This window comes from Lithobates pipiens, unplaced genomic scaffold, assembly GCF_037356315.1.
Source record: "Lithobates pipiens isolate NorthernLeopardFrog02 unplaced genomic scaffold, aLitPip1_a1.2 Scaffold_18, whole genome shotgun sequence".
Lineage (NCBI taxonomy): Eukaryota > Metazoa > Chordata > Amphibia > Anura > Ranidae > Lithobates > Lithobates pipiens.
The window spans coordinates 640,019,847-640,041,172 of record NW_027507758.1 but is presented as its reverse complement, the minus strand read 5'-3'; the positions used below and the strand labels follow the sequence as shown (position 1 = coordinate 640,041,172).

At 45.2% G+C, this 21,326-nt stretch overlaps 3 protein-coding genes across 3 annotated transcripts in view; 2 read left to right on the top strand and 1 right to left on the bottom strand.

Annotated features, from left to right (window-relative positions):
* LOC143989827 (uncharacterized) overlaps nucleotides 1–16,775 on the top strand; it is a 51,358-nt gene extending 34,583 nt beyond the window's left edge. The window contains exons 2-6 of the mRNA XM_077490104.1: nucleotides 8,280–8,403; nucleotides 8,520–8,617; nucleotides 8,695–8,901; nucleotides 16,055–16,261; nucleotides 16,382–16,775. Of these exons, the coding sequence (XP_077346230.1) occupies nucleotides 8,319–8,403; nucleotides 8,520–8,617; nucleotides 8,695–8,901; nucleotides 16,055–16,261; nucleotides 16,382–16,585 (801 nt within the window). The 5' untranslated portion in view covers nucleotides 8,280–8,318 and the 3' untranslated portion in view covers nucleotides 16,586–16,775. The remainder of the gene's footprint in view (nucleotides 1–8,279; nucleotides 8,404–8,519; nucleotides 8,618–8,694; nucleotides 8,902–16,054; nucleotides 16,262–16,381) is intronic.
* The window catches only part of LOC143986899 (uncharacterized), a 549,767-nt gene that overhangs the window by 113,563 nt on the left and 414,878 nt on the right, over nucleotides 1–21,326 (top strand). The gene's annotated exons all lie outside the window — the stretch shown is intronic.
* LOC143989561 (uncharacterized) overlaps nucleotides 1–21,326 on the bottom strand; it is a 470,483-nt gene that overhangs the window by 335,631 nt on the left and 113,526 nt on the right. The gene's annotated exons all lie outside the window — the stretch shown is intronic.

Below are 21,326 nucleotides of genomic sequence, written 5' to 3'. Positions count from 1 at the left end.
TCGGTGGCCCGAACAAACGGTCAAACTCCTTGATAATTCGGTTGTTCTGCGAATTGTTTGGCCCGAACTCATGCTCGGACCGAACCGTTCGCCCATCTCTAGTAATGTACAACATAGAATATATAGTGCAGGGGTCAGGAGTATATAATGTACAATTATACAGTGTAAGGGTCACAACTCATTATATTGGTATTCAGTAATCAGTGGAAGCTTAAATATTTACTTGAAAAGAGTTGCAGAGGTCCCACACCGCTGCCTCCCATCTCCTGAGACTGCATTCAGTGACTTGGGTCTGAGACTATACAGACATATCCCTCCACCCGGCACAGCCAGCAGACAACACAACAAGTAACAAAATGAGCAAACTCAATTAACCTTTTAGTGTATGAAGGACATATAAAATAAATGCACTCTCATCGAAAAGATACGACACATATGTAGACATGTGCAGAACATAAACTTTTTTTGGGATAGATTCGTTATGTTACTAATTTTGTTAATTTCGGAATTCATCTAGTTTTGTTTAGTTTTGTTTAATTTTGTTTAGTTTAATAATTTTCTAACAAATTCAGAATTTTGGTAACAATTCAAATTCGGCTCGGTCGAAGAATTATTGACCGATTTGAATTCTGTGTGAAGAATAGCTAGTTGTTAAGAAGGGGGGATCGGGAAGCCAGCTTCTGCATCCTTAAAGAGGAAGTAAACCCTGATGGGTTTACTTCCTCTTTCATTCCCTGCAAAGGTAAAGCATAATGGGCTACTATGCATCACATAGTAGTCCATTATGTGTCACTTACCTGACACAGGAGCCAGCGAAGTCACCGCTGTCCCCTGTAGTCCGCCGCATCCATTTTCTTGGTGGGGTCTCGCAGCTCTGCCGCTGTCATTCGGCGAAGCCGCGATGATGTCACTCCCGCGCATGCGCACAGTAGCCGACACGCGCGGCATCTCCGTCGTTGAAGATGCCGCGCTCAGTGCGCCTGCGCACCGCTGTCTACGGCGCATGCGCCGTAGACAGCGGTGCCTGTCTTTGGGCAAATATCTCCTAAACCGTATAGGTTTAGGAGATATTTCTTGGACCTACAGGTAAGCCTTAATCTAGGCTTACCTGTAGGTCAAAGTGTGTTGTAAGGGTTTACAACCACTTTAACAAACGTTGAGTTCAGCTGTCGGGGGGCTTCCCCACTGAGAGCTGAAATGTAAACAAAACAATACCGGTGTTCTGCCGAGATAGGTCCCCCATCGGTTGTGTCCGCCCCATACTGCGCAGGCACAGCACAGAGGACAAGGAGATGGCAAAAGTTTTCGAAGTTGAACAGCTGACCATGAGCTGTACACGGTGCCTGCACACTTAATAGTCACCGCTATGTAACAGGGCCCCTTGCAGGCTTGCTCCGCTCGCCACATTTCGGGCACGGCCTTGCTGCGCTCTGCATATTATTAATCTAACACTATGTCCACTTGGATGGTGGGGCTTGAACCTGGACTCAGTGCGCAGGCGCCATGTAGAGCTGACGATCAACTGTTCATCTTCGGAGACGTTCTGCGTCTCCTTTGTCCTCCGTACTGCACAAGCGCAGTATAGGGCGGACACTATGCGATAGGGGACAGTATTCGACAAGACACCAGCAATAGAAAAGTCAGAAAACAAACAGCTTGGTGTCCCTCCCAATCCATACCAGACAAGGCCCTTCGGTTCTGGTATGGTTTTCAAGGGGAACCCCACGCCAAAATGTTTTTAAAAAAATAGCATGGGGTCCCCCCCAAATCCATACCAGAGGCTTATCCGAGCATGCAGCATGGCAGGGGCCGGGGGGGGGGGGGGGGAGAGAGAGTGAGTGTAAAAATAGCTTTATAGCTGTGAAAGACTCTTTGTGAGACAAATTTCTGAATTGTATGATTGAGTCAGCTTGCATCAAACTGTGTGATTTATTTACACACAGAAATTGCAAAAATACTTGCAAAAAGGTTGTACATTCACATTCAAAATGAATGTTGCTTCAAATAAGATAAAAGATATGAAATAGCGTTGTTTGTTTCAAAAACGGCGTTCAAGACGTGTTCAAAGATGGCTGAAGTTTCCTTTGTCCGGAAAGTAGCTGTGTGTATGCTGGTGTAGATATGTTAGCACTGAAGAAGAAATGTATAAGAGACCTTTCTTCATGCTGTTCTTCCCTTATATAAAATTGCTCTCTTTGTTAGATTTTGTGCCGAAAATGACACCCTCCCATATTACTCCCTTTCCTCTCCCTTCCCCTCCACTCCAAGGGTGGGGGCTAAGAGTAGTAATGTAATATGAAGAGCATATGGAATAAACTCCAGGCACAGGAAGTGGGGGATGATTATGTCTGCCACAAAACTGAATATACCTATAAGTTTATTAAAACAAGATATCAGTAACATAGGAATTGCTTTATGAAAATACAATCAGTTATACCAATCAAAAATGATTTGACAGCTTTTTGAAATTGAGAACTCAGTTCAAATGTCACCATCTGTAGGTTATTAACTCAAAAGACTTCACATACACACTATTTTACAGGGAATTTTAATCAAGAAATTGTCAAAAGCTTGTGTTGTGTCTTTATTCACTTTTCACAAGTTTTTGGTGATTGAGTATGCGGTACACTGTACCATTACCCATTCACATGGGGGGGGGGAGATCTGGGGGCTCCCTTGTTAAATGGCAATGTCTATATAGACACATTTGTTGCATGCGGAGCTCTGAGTGTGTATGAAGAGGCGGAGCTCTGAGTATGTATGAAGAGGCAGAGATCTGAGTGTGTATGAAGAGGTGGAGCTCTGAGTATGTAGGAAGAGGCGGAGCTCTGAGTGTGTATGAAGAGGCGGAGCTCTGAGTGTGTATGAAGAGGCAGAGATCTGAGTATGTAGGAAGAGGCGGAGCTCTGAGTGTGTATGAAGAAACGGAGCTCTGAGTGTGTATGAAGAGGCGGAGCTCTGTGTATGAAGAGGCGGAGCCCTGAGTGTGTATGAAGAGGTGGAGCTCTGAGTATGTATGAAGAGGCGGAGCTCTGAGTATGTATGAAGAGGCGGAGATCTGAGTATGTATGAAGAGGAGGAGCTCTGAGTGTGTATGAAGAGGCGGAGCTCTGAGTGTGTATGAAGAGGCAGAGCTCTGAGTGTGTATAAAGAGGCGGAGCTCTGAGTGTGTATGAAGAGGCGGAGATCTGAGTGTGTATGAAGAGGCGGAGCCCTGAGTGTGTGTGAAGAAGAGGAGCTCCTGCTGGAACAGCGCTCGGAGGAGGAGTCATGGAGGGAGATGTGCAGCAGACTTGCAGGAGTGAGCGAGGAGGATCCAGTTCCTTTGCCATCGGAGGTGAGGAGAGTGTGAAGGATGTTGGTGACTCTGGTAGATGAAAAGCTGGGAGTCATATTGCTCTGGGGAGTGGGGAAGCACCACTAAGACCCTTTTCAGACTGGGGAGCTTTGCAGGCGCTACAGTGCTAAAAATAGCGCCTGCAAAGTGCCCTGAAAGAGCTGCTCATTTCACTCCAATGTGAAAGCCCGAGGGCTTTCACACTGGAGTGGGGCGCTTGTAGGACGTTCAAAAAAGTCCTGCATGCCGCATCTTTGCAGCGCTATAGGAGCGGTGCAAACCCTTTTTTAGGTTTTAACCCTTTTTCAGCCGCTAGCGGGGGTTAAAACTGCCCCGCTAGCGGCTGAAGGGCGCAGGTAAAATAATGGTAAAGCAGCGCTAAAAAAAGCGCCGCTTTACCGCCAACATTGCCCCTGCCCCAATGTGAAAGGGGGCGCCCTCACCATCACGTGTGTAAGAAGGCGTGGCTACACTACAGCTGGCACAGTTTGGAGCACCGAGAACTTTACACCTTATCAACTTTTTATTGATTGGTGGATTTTTTATTTTTAGAAATATTTGTTAATTGAAGTAGATATAAAGTGGAAGCAGTGGACTTGCAGAGAACACTATATTGAGCACAAAATATTGTATGATTATGTAGCACCGGCTCCTGAAGAGCACGCGCTATATATTTTTTTTTCATTTAACATTCCTGGAACCGCAGTTTGGTTTTGGGTTCAATTACACTAAATTGTGGTCTCGGTACCAGTCTAGCTGGATTGCGCTGTGTTCTGCTTGGCTATAGGTGGCGCTGTCATCTCTGGCAAGTTTGAGAACGCAGTTCAGCTGGGTGCATTGAGTACTATCTTTCTCGGATCAACTCAGTGGGCAGGTCGTCCTGCTGTGCATTCTGGCAGAGGGTACTTAAGGTACTGACATCACGTGCTTCTGGGGTCCTCCTGACCAGCCCCCATGGCTCTCATGGCCTGGGGTGCGGATCCATCCAATTCCGAGTCTCGGGGCTGGCTAGCCCGGGGTGAAGTAACTGGAAAGAGGATTCGGAGGTGGTCCGGTGCCGTCTCATCTGTGGAGAGGCCCAGAAACTGAGGAAGCAACCAGGGGAGGACTCTTTGGGACAAGGCCACACGGAAGGCTGGCTTATCAGAAAGAGCCTGAAGGCTTAGTTGAAAGACCCCCAGTGAATCTACACTCGTATGGTATCGCCGGACTGGCTGCGAGATCCTGGTACTGTACAAGGGGTTCTATAAGTTATCTACATCCTTCAGTTATTCAAGTGTTCTTTTGTAGCGGCCACAGACCTTTGTCATCGGTCCTTCTCCCTGACTGCTCTTCCATGTCTAGGGGTTCCCAGGGTTGATACCCAACAACTTGAACACTGATACGGATAAAATCCTTTAACAAAGTTTTTATTTTGCAGTGGTAACATCCAATAACACAGTCTCTCAGGGGAACAGAGGGCACAGGTGAAGAACTCAGGCACCTTGAACTGCAGCTCTAGCAAAGTCTCTAATTCCACCCAGAGAGTAGCCACTCGTAGCTGGGTACTTCAAGGCTGAACAGATCTCTAGCCAGAGATCATGACAGTCAGCACGTTGACTCAAAGCAATTCTATGAACGTGTACAAGTTGTAACTAAAGGTGAACAGGAACCTTTTCCTCAGTACCTGGAACGTTTCCCGTCTCCTCAATGGTACTAGAAAAGCGTGAATTCGTCAATGTCCTTCCCAACTCAGTAACTCGGCACTTCCCCAGAAAGCCACTTGCGGCCCTCCTCCGAAGAGTCCTCCCCCGGTCACTTCCACGAGCTGCGGTGCCTCTCCAAGCCGAGAGCACACCCGGACACCTTGAATCCTCCCTCAGTTACTGCGCTCTCGGACCAGCCGGGTCCGAGACTCGGGAACAGACGGATCCCTAAACCAGACCAGGCGAGTCTATCAGGGGCCTCCAACAGAAACATGTTGCAGGGTGTCGAACACCCCGTGACCGGGACCCCTCACTGGGCCACCCTGGTCCCGGAATCAGAACAGACCACACGGGTCCCACGAACTCCTCTCTCCTAAACATGTGGCCCACCTCTTAAGTACCCCTTCCCAGACTCCTCAGCGGGCCCTGGCACCCCCACTGATTGGTTCAGAGAAGGCCGATACTCAAACATCCAACCAGACCTGGCTCTGGCCTGATATTAGCACCTCACCGCTCACATGACCAGGCAGAACTTCCAAACACAGCCCGGCCAGACTGATGTTAAGGCCAACCTATGTAATCAACCCTCAGAACCCCTACTGTTCTGAGGCAAAAACTAAATTTACATGCGTATGACATTTTATCCAAATGTCATCCGCTACACTTTATTCAAGTGTTCTACAACAAGTCTGTTGCAGAGGCTTTGCTTTGTCTGAACATCGGCTGCTAGGCCTGGTGAGAGAAGGTCTATCCGATAGGGGTGAGGATCCAGCTGTGAATGGCTATTCTCTGGATTTCTAAAGTGAGAGATTTGACTAAGTTCCAAGAGTACCTGAACTTTCTACCTAAAACCCTCTAATCCTCATTGAGAGACTGTGTTTTGTCTACTCTGGTTTGCAAATAAAAATTCTTTAAGCGGATCCGGTGTCAGTCTCTGCAATTCTTGGGCCATCAACCTCGGGAAACCCCTAGACATACACGAGGTGAAGAAGGTAACAGTAAGCCCAATCAAATCAGCCGCTCCTTTGGGGGTCAGTGCTACAATTTCATGAATTTGCACAGATTTTTAGTTTATTTAATATAGCAGCAAATATTATAAGAATAATGAAGTAGGTGCAAAGTGGAAGCAGTGGATCTGCAGGGAACAACATCTTGAGCACAAAGCACTTTATGTTGTATATGAATTTGCACATGGATCAGTTTACTTCATTTATCGATAAACATTATGAGATCAATGAAGTAGGTTTAAAGTGGAAGCAGTAGATCTGCAGATAATATTATTTGAGCCCCTAGCACTTTATATATGAATGTCTCCACATATTTTAGTGTATTTGTGATGATTTATGTGCACACACAATAGGACAGCGCTGTGACACATAATGCTCTTCTAGCTGATAAAGGGAACACTTACCTTTGTTACAGCAGCAGTCCGGTATAAGTTATTTCTGTAGGTATTTGAGTTGTTACACATAGCGCGGGTTTTATTCTATTTATATTGGTGACATAATTCCCCAAATCTGGGGATCAGGAGCCATTTCCACCCTTTACTCTCGGCTGGGGCTCTTTGTATCCATATAACAGATGTTCTACATGACTAAATCTGACATCAATTTTACTACAAAATCAAAGGGGCCAAAATGTCTCCCCCCCGAGCAGTAATATATTTCTATCCCCCTTGGTGGGAGTGGAGATGACCCGTCCATAAGGATATACAGTACATACACACACAGCACAAGGCTATGTTCACACTACTAATTCGCTGCAGTTTCTCTGATATCCACAAGGTGGTGATCTCACCTCTACCCAGACAGGAAGTCTCTATGGACTACAGACAGGAAGTGATGTCACATGAAGACAAGACAATGCATGAGGTACAAAGGAGACGTTGCTGGAAGAGGCAGCAGAGGAGGTAATAAGATCTTATTTTCTATTTACACCCAGTAACCCCCCGTCATGTCCGTCCTCTTCCTCCATAGTCACTGTGATGTCTTTTATCTCCAGCAGATGATGATACACACATATATAGTGTGGGAACCTAGATTAACCCCTATATTGTGGGTATACGTAGATATCGGGGGGATCAGTTGATGATGAATATATCTTCCTTCCAAATCTGGCCATACATGGTTCAGTTTTATCGTTCATCCAGCAGGATGAGAGGAATAATCTGAGGTGATTCCCCCATCCACACATTGGAGGGGGATGGGGGAATCCTCCCGCTGCACTATTGTATTCTGACAATGGGGGGGCGCTCCTCCGCTCTCAGAATACACAGATCAGTGATGAAGCTATTGGCTGCAGCCGCTGATGGAGTGACTTTTATCTGGCAGTGACCACACATGGATGGAAATGTGACCGATCCCTGCTGAACCAGCTGAATTTCCATGTCTCTATGGTCACCATAAGTGACTTCCTCCCCTCCCCCTCATCTCCTTCATTATGTAAGTCATGCTGAGATCATCTCCCATTGGCTGAGCAATATTCTCATTTGTCTCTGAGCTCCTTCTTGCTATTCCTCGTCCTGCCTGTTGTTTCCTTGGATTGATTTTCTGTGTAGTGACCCCGGCTTCATCTCTTGGATGCGCTCGTCTGTTGCTTGTCCTGACCTTTATCCTGATTCCTGGATCTCCTCCTCATCTCTCCTCCATATCCTCTTACACAGCTTTTCTCCACACCTGCAGTGATCCTGGGGGGTGGAAACTTGACACCAGCACTCAGCAAAATCCATCCCCACCATTAGGAGCTCTGGAGAAAATTGTCTGCTATTTACACTCCGTTCCTCCGCACGTCACCTGATCACATGAGAGCTTACTTTCACACATTCCTGACAGATTTCTGTATGGTAAAGGTCAAAGTTCACTCTTCAGTTTAGGAGAGGAAGGACACACCCAGGAACAATGATTTGGTTTTCACAGGAGCCTCATATAGAGGATCCCTCAAATCTCCCCATCTAAATGTCCCTCCATCCAGAGTCTATATGTCCTATGACATCACACTGACCTCACAGCTCCTCCTCCCAATGTCCCTCCATCCAGAGTCTATATGTTCTATGACATCACACTGACCTCACAGCTCCTCCTCCCAATGTCCCTCCATCTGTTTTTTATTTTCTAATGCTGTTAGGATGTGGACGGACCCTTGGCATCCTCACTAGAAAAGTGGGACTGTTGGTCCTGCATTGTATGTAATTCTGGGACATTATCCAGTAACAGACAAGGGATGTGTCTGGATGGTGACTGTATCATTGTGTGTGTCAGGTTCCTATAAGGTGTCAGGATGTCACTGTCTATTTCTCCATGGAGGAGTGGGAGTATTTAGAAGGACACAAGGATCTCTACAAGGACGTCATGATGGACAATCAGCCGCTCCTCACATCACCGGGTAAGAGGAGACTTTATTGTAAAGGAGAGAGCAGTACGGAGGCTCCACCTAGATCCCCCATCATCTGATAAACACATAGAAACAATGTATTCAGTCAGTGTGTGTGTTTCCTACAGATGGATCCAGTAATGGGAACCCACCAGAGAGATGTCCCCGTCCTCTGTATTCCCGGGATTCCACACAGGAAGGTCACACCATCCCCCACCATCATCAGGTAGAACAACAACAATCCCTTGTGATCATTTTTAAACAATCATGTTTATTACAGTGTTTGTTTTATTATATGTCCAGAGTGGAAACCTCGGGGATGATAATATTGTTGTTAAAGAAGAGTATAAAGAGGAGGATGAGGAGTATGGAGTGATGGAGGAGTTTTCAGAAGGACACAAGGATATGATGGAGCCGCCAAATACCAGGAAACCACCAGAGAGATGTCCCCATCCTCTGTATTCCCGGGATTCCACACAGGAAGGTCACACCATCCCTCACCAATATCAGGTAGATGATTAACAATTATTGGTAGTTATATTTTATACACAGCATGTTTTTTGCAATTAAAATTTGGCAAACGGTTTGGTCAACATTGCCTGTTTGCTCATTTGGCGAACACCACCATTTGCAGAGCATTTGGTGGGTGTTCGCCCCGCTGAACGCGCTGCAATGCACTACACGCTGCACAGCGCATTCTAAGCCCTGATTGGGTAATGCCTTACCCAATCAAGGTGCAGTGATTAGCTGGTTATTAAGGATTGGGAAGCTGGTTGTGGCATCCTTAACAACCGATGAGTCATTCTCTGTCACTTGGCCTCTCCCCCCTCCGACAGCTGAATTGAAAAAAAAAAAAAAAACATTGTCCCCCTCCAATCCATACCAGACCCTTATCCGAGCATGCAGCCTGATAGGCCAGAAACTGGGGTGGATGAGCGAGTGCCCCCTCTGCTGAACCATACCAGGCCACATGCCCTCAACATGGGGGGGTGCAGGGGTGCCTCCCATCCCAAGGCACCTTGTCCCCTATGTTGATGGGAACAAGTGCCTCTTCTCAACAACCCTGGGCATGGTTGTGGGGATCTGTGGGCGGGGGCTTATTGAAATCTGGAAGACCCATTAACACGGGGGCCCACAGATCCTGCTCCTCCATGTGAATGAGTATTGGATGCATAGTACCCCTACATATTCACCAAAAAGTAATAAAAATACAGACCGTTTTTGACAATTCCTTTATTAAAAAATAAAAAAACAATGTCCCCCCTGATGTTGATCTATTTTCAATTACGACGCCCGTTGCACCGCTGACTCCCCCAAAAAAAAATGCTTCACAATCAAAATGCCTGGCTTGCCATTTGACGGTTCTTATATAGGTAAAAGGCGGAGCCACTCAGCAACGTCAACTTGTGGCACCGCCCCTCTTGTGACATCACAGACCACTACATGCTTTGCACCCTCCTATGTTGAGGGCATGTGGCCCGGTATGGTTCAGGAGGGGTGGCGGTGCTCGCTCGACCCTCCCCATTCCTGACCTACCAGGCTGCATGCTCAGATAAGGGTCTGGTATAGATTTTGGGGAGACCCCATCCCTTTTTTTTTTTTTTTTTTTTTTTTTTAAAGGGCCTGGTATGGAGTGGGGGGGGACACCATGCTGTTTTTTTTAAACATTTTTCTATTGCCGGAAACGGTATTGTATTGCAGGAAATTTAAATCTTTTTTTTTTTAAATGTCAGTTTTGCTGCAGCAGGTTCTATACATGGTACAGATGCACCATTTTACAGGAAGACTAAAGGGACCCTCCCTCAGGCACTATATTTATTGTCATTTTTCATTTTTTGTGTTTCACTTTAGCCACTTGCTCTTCAATATACTTTAATCACTTGCTCTTCAATATACTTTCCTATAGCTCAGTGTTTCTCAATTCCAGTCCTCATGGCCCACTAACAGGTCATGTTTTCAGGATTTCCCTCAGATGAAACAGCTGGGGTAATTACTAAGGCAGTGAAACTGATCAAATCACCTGTGCACAATAATGGAAAGCCTGAAAACATGACCTGTTAGTGGGCCATGAGGACTGGAATTGAGAAACACTGCTATAGCTGAATAGGACACCTGGAAGTGTCCATGATTGCTGGGTCTGTGGGACCCAGTGCATCATGGATCGAGGTAAAGGGCCAATCACAGCGGTCGTTTACCACATGATCGCTCTGCCCAATGATGGAACGATCACCTTGTCAACAAACCGGGATCATGCCCGGTTCATCTCATGCAGCTGCTGTGTTTCTCTGTCCTCTCCTCACACGCTACAGTGCCATCAGTGCAACTTCTATGTTCTGGTGTTTGCTTTCCAAAATGGAGTCATTTTGTGCGCGTTTCCATTGTCCTGGTGCTCCATGGCCTTTAACAGTGTAGTAGGTAATCAGGAAATTAGATGTGTAATTTTATGTCCCTAGAACACCTGATGGTGTTCCCTGCATGTTGGGCCTCTGTATGTGGACAGTGTAAAAAATAAAAGTAGATGTGAATCCAATTTACTACTATTGAGAAACTCAACAGTGTCAGAAAGAAGGAGGATTGCCGATTCGTCATATATTAGATGGGATACCTACAGAGCAAAAAAAATGACCTATTGAATAGAGAATATGGGGCAAAGAGATGCCCCAGAAAAGCCCTTGGAGAATCGGCTACGGTATATCCAAAAATTGAAGGTAAACTTTATTACTGTATCAAAAAAGTGTGTAAGAATTCCAAAAAACATTTAGAAGGTACAAGTAAGGAGTGCATCCCCATCATACCCAGCATTAAAAAACATACATACAAAACTTGACATGACAACGTTGTCACACTAAGGCGCCAAACCTATGGGCCCCACTCATACACCACCATGCATGCGCCCAGCTGAGCTGACTGATTGGAGCTGCTGTGTAAATAGTATATTTAAATTCACCTAGGAATGCCAGTTGGGATGGATTGAGTGAAATAAATTGTTTAGCTAAATACCTGTACCGGGCTTGTTGCCATTACTAATGTCCATTACAAAAGGGAGTGTCCTGGTGAAATAATTAGTGATAAATAGACCATTGTTTGAGCCACATGAGTGCTGATGTCAAAAACTGAACTGAAATGTTGCAGGTATCAAATAAAGAAGCTGGTCGGGAAGTGCTTGGTTAAGTAACCACACATAAGAATAAGGGATCATGGATTTTCTCCCGATCGTTCTTGGTACTGCTAAAGTATGCACAGTTCACATAAACATGTCTTATAATCGCCGTTGGTATTGAAGGCTCTCACCACTCCATGACAACCTCCAGGGATTCCGTAGTCTCAATAATCTCGCAGATATGTGTAGTTCCTCTAGTAGTGGTGATACCGCTGACAGGTAGACCACATCCAAATGCCCACATGGGCTTGAGAAGTTGATTGTCTTATACACTGCCGAGAAGCAATCAGATCAGCTGCTTGAATAGCATATAGCTACAGTGGCTCAGAAGGCCCAGCGATCAATGCGTAGCAGACTTGTCCAAAAAGAACAGCGGTGGTGTTAGGGAGATCCTGCCAGCGAAAGACAGTCTGGGCCTTCTGCTGCGCGTCCGGGTGCGCGTGCGCGCGCCCGTGTGCACGTGCATGCGCCTGTTGGCGCCAGACGGGCTATTTAACTCGATCTGTCACATTGAGATCTTGCTGTCTAATCTACAGCGTGCGAGTATCCTGACCCTGAGAACCTGCCTTCTGTGACCTTTAACCCGGCTTGTCTGCCTACCATCCCTGCTACCTTCCTGCACCTCATTCCTGCCTGCCTGACTACCCTTCTGCTTAATCCTCTGGTACCTCTGCTGTCTGCCTGATTACCGACCCGGCTTGTCCGACCATCCTCCTGCTTGCTTCTTTGGTATCTCTGCTGACCGTCTGACCACCGACCCGGCCTGTCTGACTACCCTGCTTCCAGCATCCTGGTTCCTGGTGCCTGTCTGCTGTCCTGCCTCCAGTTGTTGGTCCAGGTCCAGCTCCTGCCTGCAGTCCAGCTTCAGCCTGAGTTCCTGCTTCTGAGTCCTGGTTCCAGCTGCCTACCTGCTGTTTTGTTCCAACCTGCTGCACCCGCCTGCTGACCCAGCTCCTTTCCGGTCCCAGCCTGTCTCCTAATCCTGCTGGAGGTTCCGCTACACAGTACTTCCTGGGTTCCAGACCCCTCCGCTGCCAGGCACTCGTGCCACTCCAGACTCTTATGCTTCCTGTATACTCTACCAGGGCCCTCGAGTCAGAGCCGCAAGAGAGGTCTCTCTCTGCAGGTCGGGCTCTTCCACTAGGTATGTGAGAGGTGGATGGCAGTGCGGAAGTGTTACACGCACATTAGCTGGAACGGATGGGTGTATCGTGGGGCTGGTTTCGATGCTCCCTACGTCAATGCATTTCACCCATGTGATTGTGCGCCTCTTCAGGACGTACAACGTAAGATTAAATCGTCTTCTTAAAGGAATCAATTTCCAATCGGTGTAGACTACGTCAAATTACAATTTGAGGGGCCATCTTGTGGTGACAGGTCATATTGCACATGATTTAAAACAAAGCAAAAATACAGGTTGTTTGTGTGAGATATTGCGTAATAATATTTTTAAAGGATAAACCTCCTGGATTCATTAATTCTCAGCGAATATGTTCAAAAGGGTTTATACAAATAACCGTAGCTCATATAAGACTTTCATCTAAGTATAGAGCAACGGTACTTCATATATATTTTCTTGTAAATATCAAATTAATATTTACAGGTACAGAAGAAACGGGAAGGGGATGAGTTTGATGAATTCAATGTGTCAATAAATTCTGTCGGTCGCTTAATCGTGGCTCGAAGAATACCTTAAGACTCAACTCGTTGTTTAACCCAATAGGTTGTAAAGAGTTGCGTCTAAAAATCCATGATTTTTCTTTTTTTCAGGGGAACGCAATCAAAGTTGCGTTCCTAGGTATATTAAATATACTCTTTACACAGCTCACATGAACATTTCTCCAATCAGTCAGCTCAGCTGGGCGCATGCATGGTGGTGTATGAGTGGAGCCCATATGTTTGGCGCCTTAGTGTGACAAAGCTGTCATGTCATGTTTTGTATGTATGTTTTTTTTATGCTGGGTATGATGGAGATGCACCCCATGTACCTTCTAAATGTGTTTAGGAATTTTTCCACATTTTTCTGATACAGTAATAAAGTTTACCTTCAATTTTTGGATATACTGTGGCTGATTCTCCAAGGGCTTTTCTGGGGCATCTCTTTGCCCCATATTCTCTATTCAATCTGTGGACAGGCTGTGTAAAAGTCTCACACATGTGGTATCAGCATACTGAGGAGGAGTAGAAGAATGTACATGGCAAAAATGACACCCCAAAATATATGTTATGTGTAAGAAATATCTTATACATAGACAACTTTGTGTAAAAAATAATTCGTTTTTCATTTTTTCTTTCCACATTTTCCAAAAACTTGTGGAAAAAAATGACATGTTCAAAAAACTCATTATGCCTCATAGAATATATGTTGGGATGCTTACTTTCCAAAGTGGGGTATTTTTTGTTGTGGCTTTTTCATTGTCCTGGTGCTTTGGGGCCTTGAAAATTGTGATAGGTAGTCAGGAAATGTGTCATTTATGCTTCAAGAATGCCTGATGGTGCTCCCTGCATGTTGGTCCTCTGTATGTGGCCATGCTGTGTAAAAGTCTCACACAATCCCTGAGTATTCCCATACTCAGGAGTAGCAGAATGTGTTTTGGGGTGTAATTGCAAGTACCGTATATACTCGAGTATAAGCCGAGATTTTCAGCCTCTTTTTTGAGGCTGAAAGTGCCCCCCTCGGCTTATACTCGAGTCATCGCCGTCTGTCTGCCCGAACAGCGTGTCGAGCAGACAGACAGCGGCCATTCTAACTTTCAAAAGCCGCGCCTCCCTGTCTGTGATAGGCGGAACACAATTTCCCAGCAGTCTGTGTTCCGCCTATCACGGACATCCGCTCATCCTCATACTACGGACGAGGATAAGAGGATGTCCGTGATAGGCGGAACACAGACTGCTGGGAAATTGTGTTCCGCCTATCACAGACAGGGAGGCGCGGCATTTGAACAGGGGAATGGGCGCCGACGAAGAGCGGTGATCCTGGGACGGGACCGGACGGAGGCTCGGCTCGGGACGGGACGGGACCGGACGGAGTCTCGGGACGGGACGGGACCGGACGGAGTCTCGGGACGGGACGGGACCGGACGGAGGCTCGGGACGGGACGGGACGGGACCGGACGGAGGCTCGGGACGGGACGGGACCGGACGGAGGCTCGGGACCGGACGGAGGCTCGGGACACAGGTAGGCTGGACACACAAGGCCACACACACACACACACACACACACACACACACACACACGGATGGACACACACACACAGGGATGGATGGATGGACACACACACAGGGATGGATGGATGGATGGACACACACACACACAGGGATGGATGGATGGATGGACACACACACACACAGGGATGGATGGATGGATGGACACACACACACACAGGGATGGATGGACACACACACACACAGGGATGGATGGATGGATGGACACACACACACAGGGATGGACAGGCATATCTCACCCTCGGCTTATACACGAGTCAATAGGTTTCCCAGTTTTTTGGGGGTAAATTGGGGGCCTCTGCTTATACTCGGGTCGGCCTATACTCGAGTATAGGTATGATTATGCTGTGTGAATGAAATAACCTGTTAATATGACAATTTTGGGAACAAAACGTCACTTTGCAAATAATTGTGTGAAAAAAATTACATCTTCTAAAAATTCACCATGCCTCTTACTAAATACCTTGGAATGTCTACTTTTTCAAAAAGGGGTCATTTGTTTTTTTTTGTACTTTCCTAGCTTGTTAGTGTCTTAAGAAATGAGATAGGCGATCAGTACATCAGGTGTGATCAATTTTCAGTGATTGGCACCATAGCTTGTAGACTCTCTAACTTTCATAAAGACAAAATAATGTACACTGATTTGGGTTGTTTTTACCAAAGATATGTAGTAGTATAAATTCTGGCACAAATTTATGAAGAAAACTTACTAATTTTCAAAATTTTATAACAGAAATTAAGAAAAAAATATTATTTTTTTTACAAAATTTTCAGTCTTTTTTTATTTATAAAGCAAAAAATAAAAAAACAGTGGTGCTTAAATACCACCAAAAGAAAGCCCTAATAGTGAGAAAAAAAGGACACACATTTCATATGGGTACAGTGCTGAATGACTGAGTAATTGTCATTAAAAATGTGAGAGCGCTGAAATCTGAAAATTGGCCTGGTTAGGAAGTGTATGTAAGTGCCCTGTAGGCAAGTGGTTAAGCATCATTAAAATCCCTGCTCCTGGAAAAACAATCTTTTTAAAAAGACAAAAACAATTGATACATTTCCCCCAGGGCAGTACCCGGCCCCCATACCCTATTATGGCCAATTACTTGTATATAAACCTTCAAAATGGGGACTTTTGATTTTTCAAGTTCGGGTCACATAGACTTAAATAGGGTTCATCGTTTTGGTCAGAACTTTTTCTCTGTTCGGGAGTTCTTGTGCAAACCAAACAGGGGGGTGTTCGGCCCATCTCTAGTTACAATGAATGTTTTATTATATATTCAGAGTGGAAACCTCGGGGATTATAATATTGTTGTTAAAGAAGAGTATAAAGAGGAGGATGAGGAGTATGGAGTGATGGAGGAGTTTTCAGAAGGACAAAAGGATATGATGGAGCCACCAAATACCAGGAACCCACCAGAGAGATGTCCCCGTCCTCTGTATTCCCGGAATTCCACACAGGAAGGTCACACCATCCCCCACTGTTACAAGGTTGGTGGGACGGAGCTTATAAAAAACACTTATAGAGACAATGTGTGGATTTGTATGTGATGTTACAATAATAAATCTTATATCTTACAGATGATATTCTCTCTCATTTTCTTGATTTAGAGTGGAGATCCAATCGATATAGAATTTGAGGTGAAATCAGAAGAAGAAGAGAGGTATGTGAGGGATGATCAGCAGTCTATGGAGGAGGATGGAATAACGGGGACATTTATAGAGGAGGACACTCCTACAGAGATCAGCACAGGTGGGTCATTAACACTAAATACATTCCTCCACCCATACTGCTCACTGATTGGTCCAGAGTAGGGCGGGGGCTGGGTGATATCAGCCTGTAATCCCCTGGTCACTTTCCTGAGCTGTGTTCCCCGTCCTGTATTCCTGGATTTCTCTCCGATAATCTTCCTTCTCTGTGCTGCCGACACAATTTATGTATCTAGACTGGATTTATGGAGATTCTGGGGTTCAGCTGGCAGCAAAATGTTCATTTTCCCCATAGATGTTACTAGATCTAGGCACCTGGGGTATGTGATTTGGGTCTTCTGCATTATGCCCAGTTATAGCATGATCTCTGGCAGAGCAATCCCCCCAGGATTACTTGCTCTGTTATCTGCTGGAGGGATATGTCTGTATAGTCTCAGACCCAAGTCACTGAGTGCAGTCTCAGGAGATGGGAGGCAGCGGTGTGGGACCTCTGCAACTTGTCTCATGTAATCATTTCATCTTCCACTGATTACTGAATACCAATATTATGAGTCCTGACCCTTACACTTTATAATTTATATTGTACATTACATACTTCTGATCCCTGCACTATATACTCTATTGTACATTACATCATTCTGATACTATATAGTCCTATCTGTTGTATCTTATACAATATGTTGTACATTACATAGTCCTGACTTCTGCTCTCTCCCCTCTACCCACTGCTATAAATATACACATAATATGTATTCTCTTTTGTTACAACCATTTTCTACCAGCTGGACATTTTATATCTGATGATTTGATTGGAGCACAGACTTTTACATGTTGATAATAATGAGATCATTTTCCCAAACTTTGGAACCTTAAACAGAAAGTGATAATGAGGGAGGAGTCAATAACCCAATGATGGGGGTCTTCAGGATCAGTCCAGTCTTCATCTTGGTTGTTCTCCCCCCATCCTCACTCTCTGACCTCTGGTGGGGCTCAGCCCCGCTGTTGTTCATGACTAAATCATGGACTAAATAAGGAAGTGCAGGACTTCTTGTGTTGGGAAGATGGCAATGAGTGATAGAGGGGGAGGGGACACTCGTCCTATAATCCCCTCATCACTGTCACTCCTATAAAAGACAGTTCTCGTTGTTTCCTCCCTCTCTGACTAAGGTCCATGAATAAAGAAATGATCTGGTAGGAGATCAGAGGACCCATTTACTAGTTACCTTGAGGGGGGAATTGTAAGATCCTCAGAGACAAAGCTGCCTGATGTGGGCGGAGTCCTGGTTTAGGGGAACCAATCAGCTCATGTCTAGTAATAATCTTTTTATTTCTATTTTAGTAGATGGACGGGAGATGAGGAAAACCTCAGAGGATTGTCTCACTTTGTCTCCAGACTGTAAAGTAGAAGATGAGGACATCACACAGTATAGTCCAGGAGAAAACCCGACTACCTCAAATGTCCATCCGGCACCACACAGTGTAGATGGACCATCGTATTCCTCTTATCCTGAGGAAACTCAGACTGTGAGGGACAGGGCCGTCCTTCCAACAGATAAGAGGTTTTCCTGTACTGAGTGCGGGAAGTATTTCCCTTCTAAATCCCATCTTAATGTGCATAAAAGATCTCATACAGGTGAGAAGCCGTATTCCTGTCCTAAGTGCGAGAAAAGTTTTTCAGTGAAGTCCAGTCTAGACACACATCAGAGATTGCATACAGGAGAGAAGCCGTATTCCTGTCCTGAGTGCGGAAAATCTTTTTCACAGAAGTCCAGTCTTCGCAAACATCAGATATCTCACACGGGGGAGAAGCCGTATTCCTGTTCTGAGTGCGGGAAATATTTTTCACTGAAGTCCAATCTGTACACACATCAGAGATCTCACACGGGAGAAAAGCCGTATTCCTGTCCTGAATGTGGGAAATGTTTTTCACAGAAGTCCAATCTTTTTACACATCAGAGATCTCACACAGGGGATAAACTTTTTTCCTGTGCTGAGTGTGGGAAATGTTTTTCACTGAAGTCCAATCTTTACACACATCAGAGATCTCACATGGGGGAGAAGCCGTATTCCTGTCCTGAGTGCGGGAAAAGTTTTTCACAGAAGTCCTATCTTTACAAACATCAGAAATTGCACACGGGGGAGAAGCCGTATTCCTGTCCTGAGTGCGGGAAATGCTTTTCAGGGAAGTCCAATCTTTACACACATCAGAGATTGCACACGGGGGAGAAGCCGCATTTCTGTCCTGAGTGTGGGAAATGTTTTTCCGTGAAGTCCAATCTTTCCAGACATCAGAGATCTCACATGGGGGAGAAGCCGCATTCCTGTCCTGAGTGTGGGAAATGTTTTTCAGAAAAGTCCTATCTTTACAAACATCAGAAATCATCTCACACGGGGAGAAGCCGTATTCCTGTCCTGAGTGAGGGAATTGTTCCTCACTGAAGTCCTGTCTTCCTGTACATCAGGGACCCCACACAACCCTCGAGGTGTATTAATGCCTTGAGTGTGGGAAATGTCTTCTATATGACTGTTGCTGGACATCACAGCTCTCATGTGGGGAAGAAGCACACCCTGATATACACCTCAGATATACTCCATGGCTGATCTTCATCATGTAAGAAACAGTTGATAAGGAGGTCAGAGATCGCCAAAGACATGGATGAAGTGTTGTACGGTGTTGGCTTTTCATTGGCTGAGTACATTTTGGGGTGTAGAGAGGTAAGTAGACCCTTTAAATGAAGGACATCGCCTTCAGAGTGTCTCTCTTGTCTGTGTGACATTTACTGATAATGATATAGCAGGTTACAGAGCTAGAAGCGCTGAGATCTGATATAACTTTATAAGTAAACTTTACACAGACAAGACAGAAATTCTGAAGTTGATGTCCTTCATTTTAAGGCTCTACTAACCAGTGGTGACCCCGAAACGCGTCTCTCTGTCTTCAGTCCATCCTTCTCCCATTCCCCAACAGGAGGGAAGGAGAACTCGGAGATAAACTAGGTGAGAACTTCTTTCCTTTGCTCCTGTGTGGGTTTGGGTGGCTTGACAGAGTGCAGCATAAGAGGGAACACTGTTTGTCTTTATATCTCTACATATCTTGTCTGGGTAGAGGTTATTGATTGCAAAATATTTATACTGTTTGATTTTATGTAAATCATTTTTTTTTTCAGTTTGAAAGGAGATATTATATGTGGTTGGAAAAATTTTAAAAGATTTTGGGCCTGAAGATTAGATAAAACCCCCAAACATATATTTTCTGAAGGCAGATGCCCTGGAGAATAAAATGGAGGTAATTGTTAAGGTGTTCCTCGTACACAAATGTCACCTTCATATCCGGGTTTATTTTCTACTTTCCCCCATTTTCTATGGTGTGATCTTTTCTACAATACTTTGTTATAATAATGTAACACATTGTGTATTGTACACAAATTAATAACGACTCCGCCTCCACATTACAGACACTTCATTTTCCTGACCAATTGGATTTCTTCCTTTTACTATTCCCTGATTGTGTGACTACAATTTTGTTAAAAGTAAAATGACAATAAAAAATTTATTGAACGAAAATAGGTTGTTTGTGTTAGTGAAACTATGAAAATCTTTGGTACCCAAAATTGCTCATAGGTGACGCTTTAAAAGCCTTTACAGGTCATCAGTTTAGAGTTCACCATAAATAAGGACCAGAGTGCATTGGTCAGGAACATGTCATATACAGTCCTGTGTATAGAGTGCAGTGGACAGTGTCGTATACATGTAGCCATGCTTTGTCAAATTTAGGACGCAATGCAGGAAGTTTTCATATGAACCAGCACTGTATTGTTTCTTTAGCAAATGGCTCCTTCTAGTGGTCAAATTACATGTTTGTAAGATAAACTGTTTGTTGGACACAGAAGAGCATGGGACAAAAAAGATAAACAGGAAGTGACCTCCAGAGTTCATGATGCAAAAGACTTACTTACCCACAAGGCCTTCTATTGGAGAGTTGCCTGGTGGGTAGGGCTATTTAAAGGACTTGCGTGACATGTGCAGGTCTCTTCTTCCTGGGACAAGTGACCTGCCTGCAGGGACCTGTGTAGGAGTGTTCTGAAGAGCATGGCCTGTTTGGCGTGGATGCAACTGGAGAGGTGTTGGACACAGAGTGCTGGAACAGCGTGTGACCGGGTCAGAGGATCCAGGAACCCTGAAGGAACCTGACAAGAACCATTGTTCATCCGATGGAGTGGTGCAGTGTGTTGGAGCCCCTAGAATCGGGACTGAGATCACAGAGATGCCGCAGTACCATTGTCCGGGCTTGGGGTGGTGAGAGGGTTGTTGCCCAGAATCTATATAAAGCACTTAACACAATATAGACTAGTTTCACAGTGCTGCTGAGATCTGCAGTTCCATGGAACGGTCTCATTTAATTAGACTGTGTTTGCCAGGGCTTAAAGCCTGTACTCCACTAGATATTGACTGACGGTCTAGGTGTATTCTCACAGAATGAAGTTATAAGTGTGTTGCATAACTGGAGTTGCTGTTATCCACTACTTTATGTTACTTTACCATCTGCTAACCCTCTGGAATACAAATACTGCAGTATAATGGCTAGCTGAAGAAAGAAGACAAGAGACTACACCAGTCACTGTAAGGCCTTGTGCTTTGGTTACATGTAAAGGACTGCCCTTGCGTAATTATACTGTGCTGTACTGTTTTACTAGCATTGCATAGTGTGTCTGCACGGCCGTGCTGGAAGTGGGGACAGTGCTCAGTGTCAAGGCATTACCACCCTGAGCATCAGTCCCACTTGGAGCCACGTCTGCATGCACCATTTTTTCTGTGTGTGTTAGAGTGAACATTTGGTAATACCTTT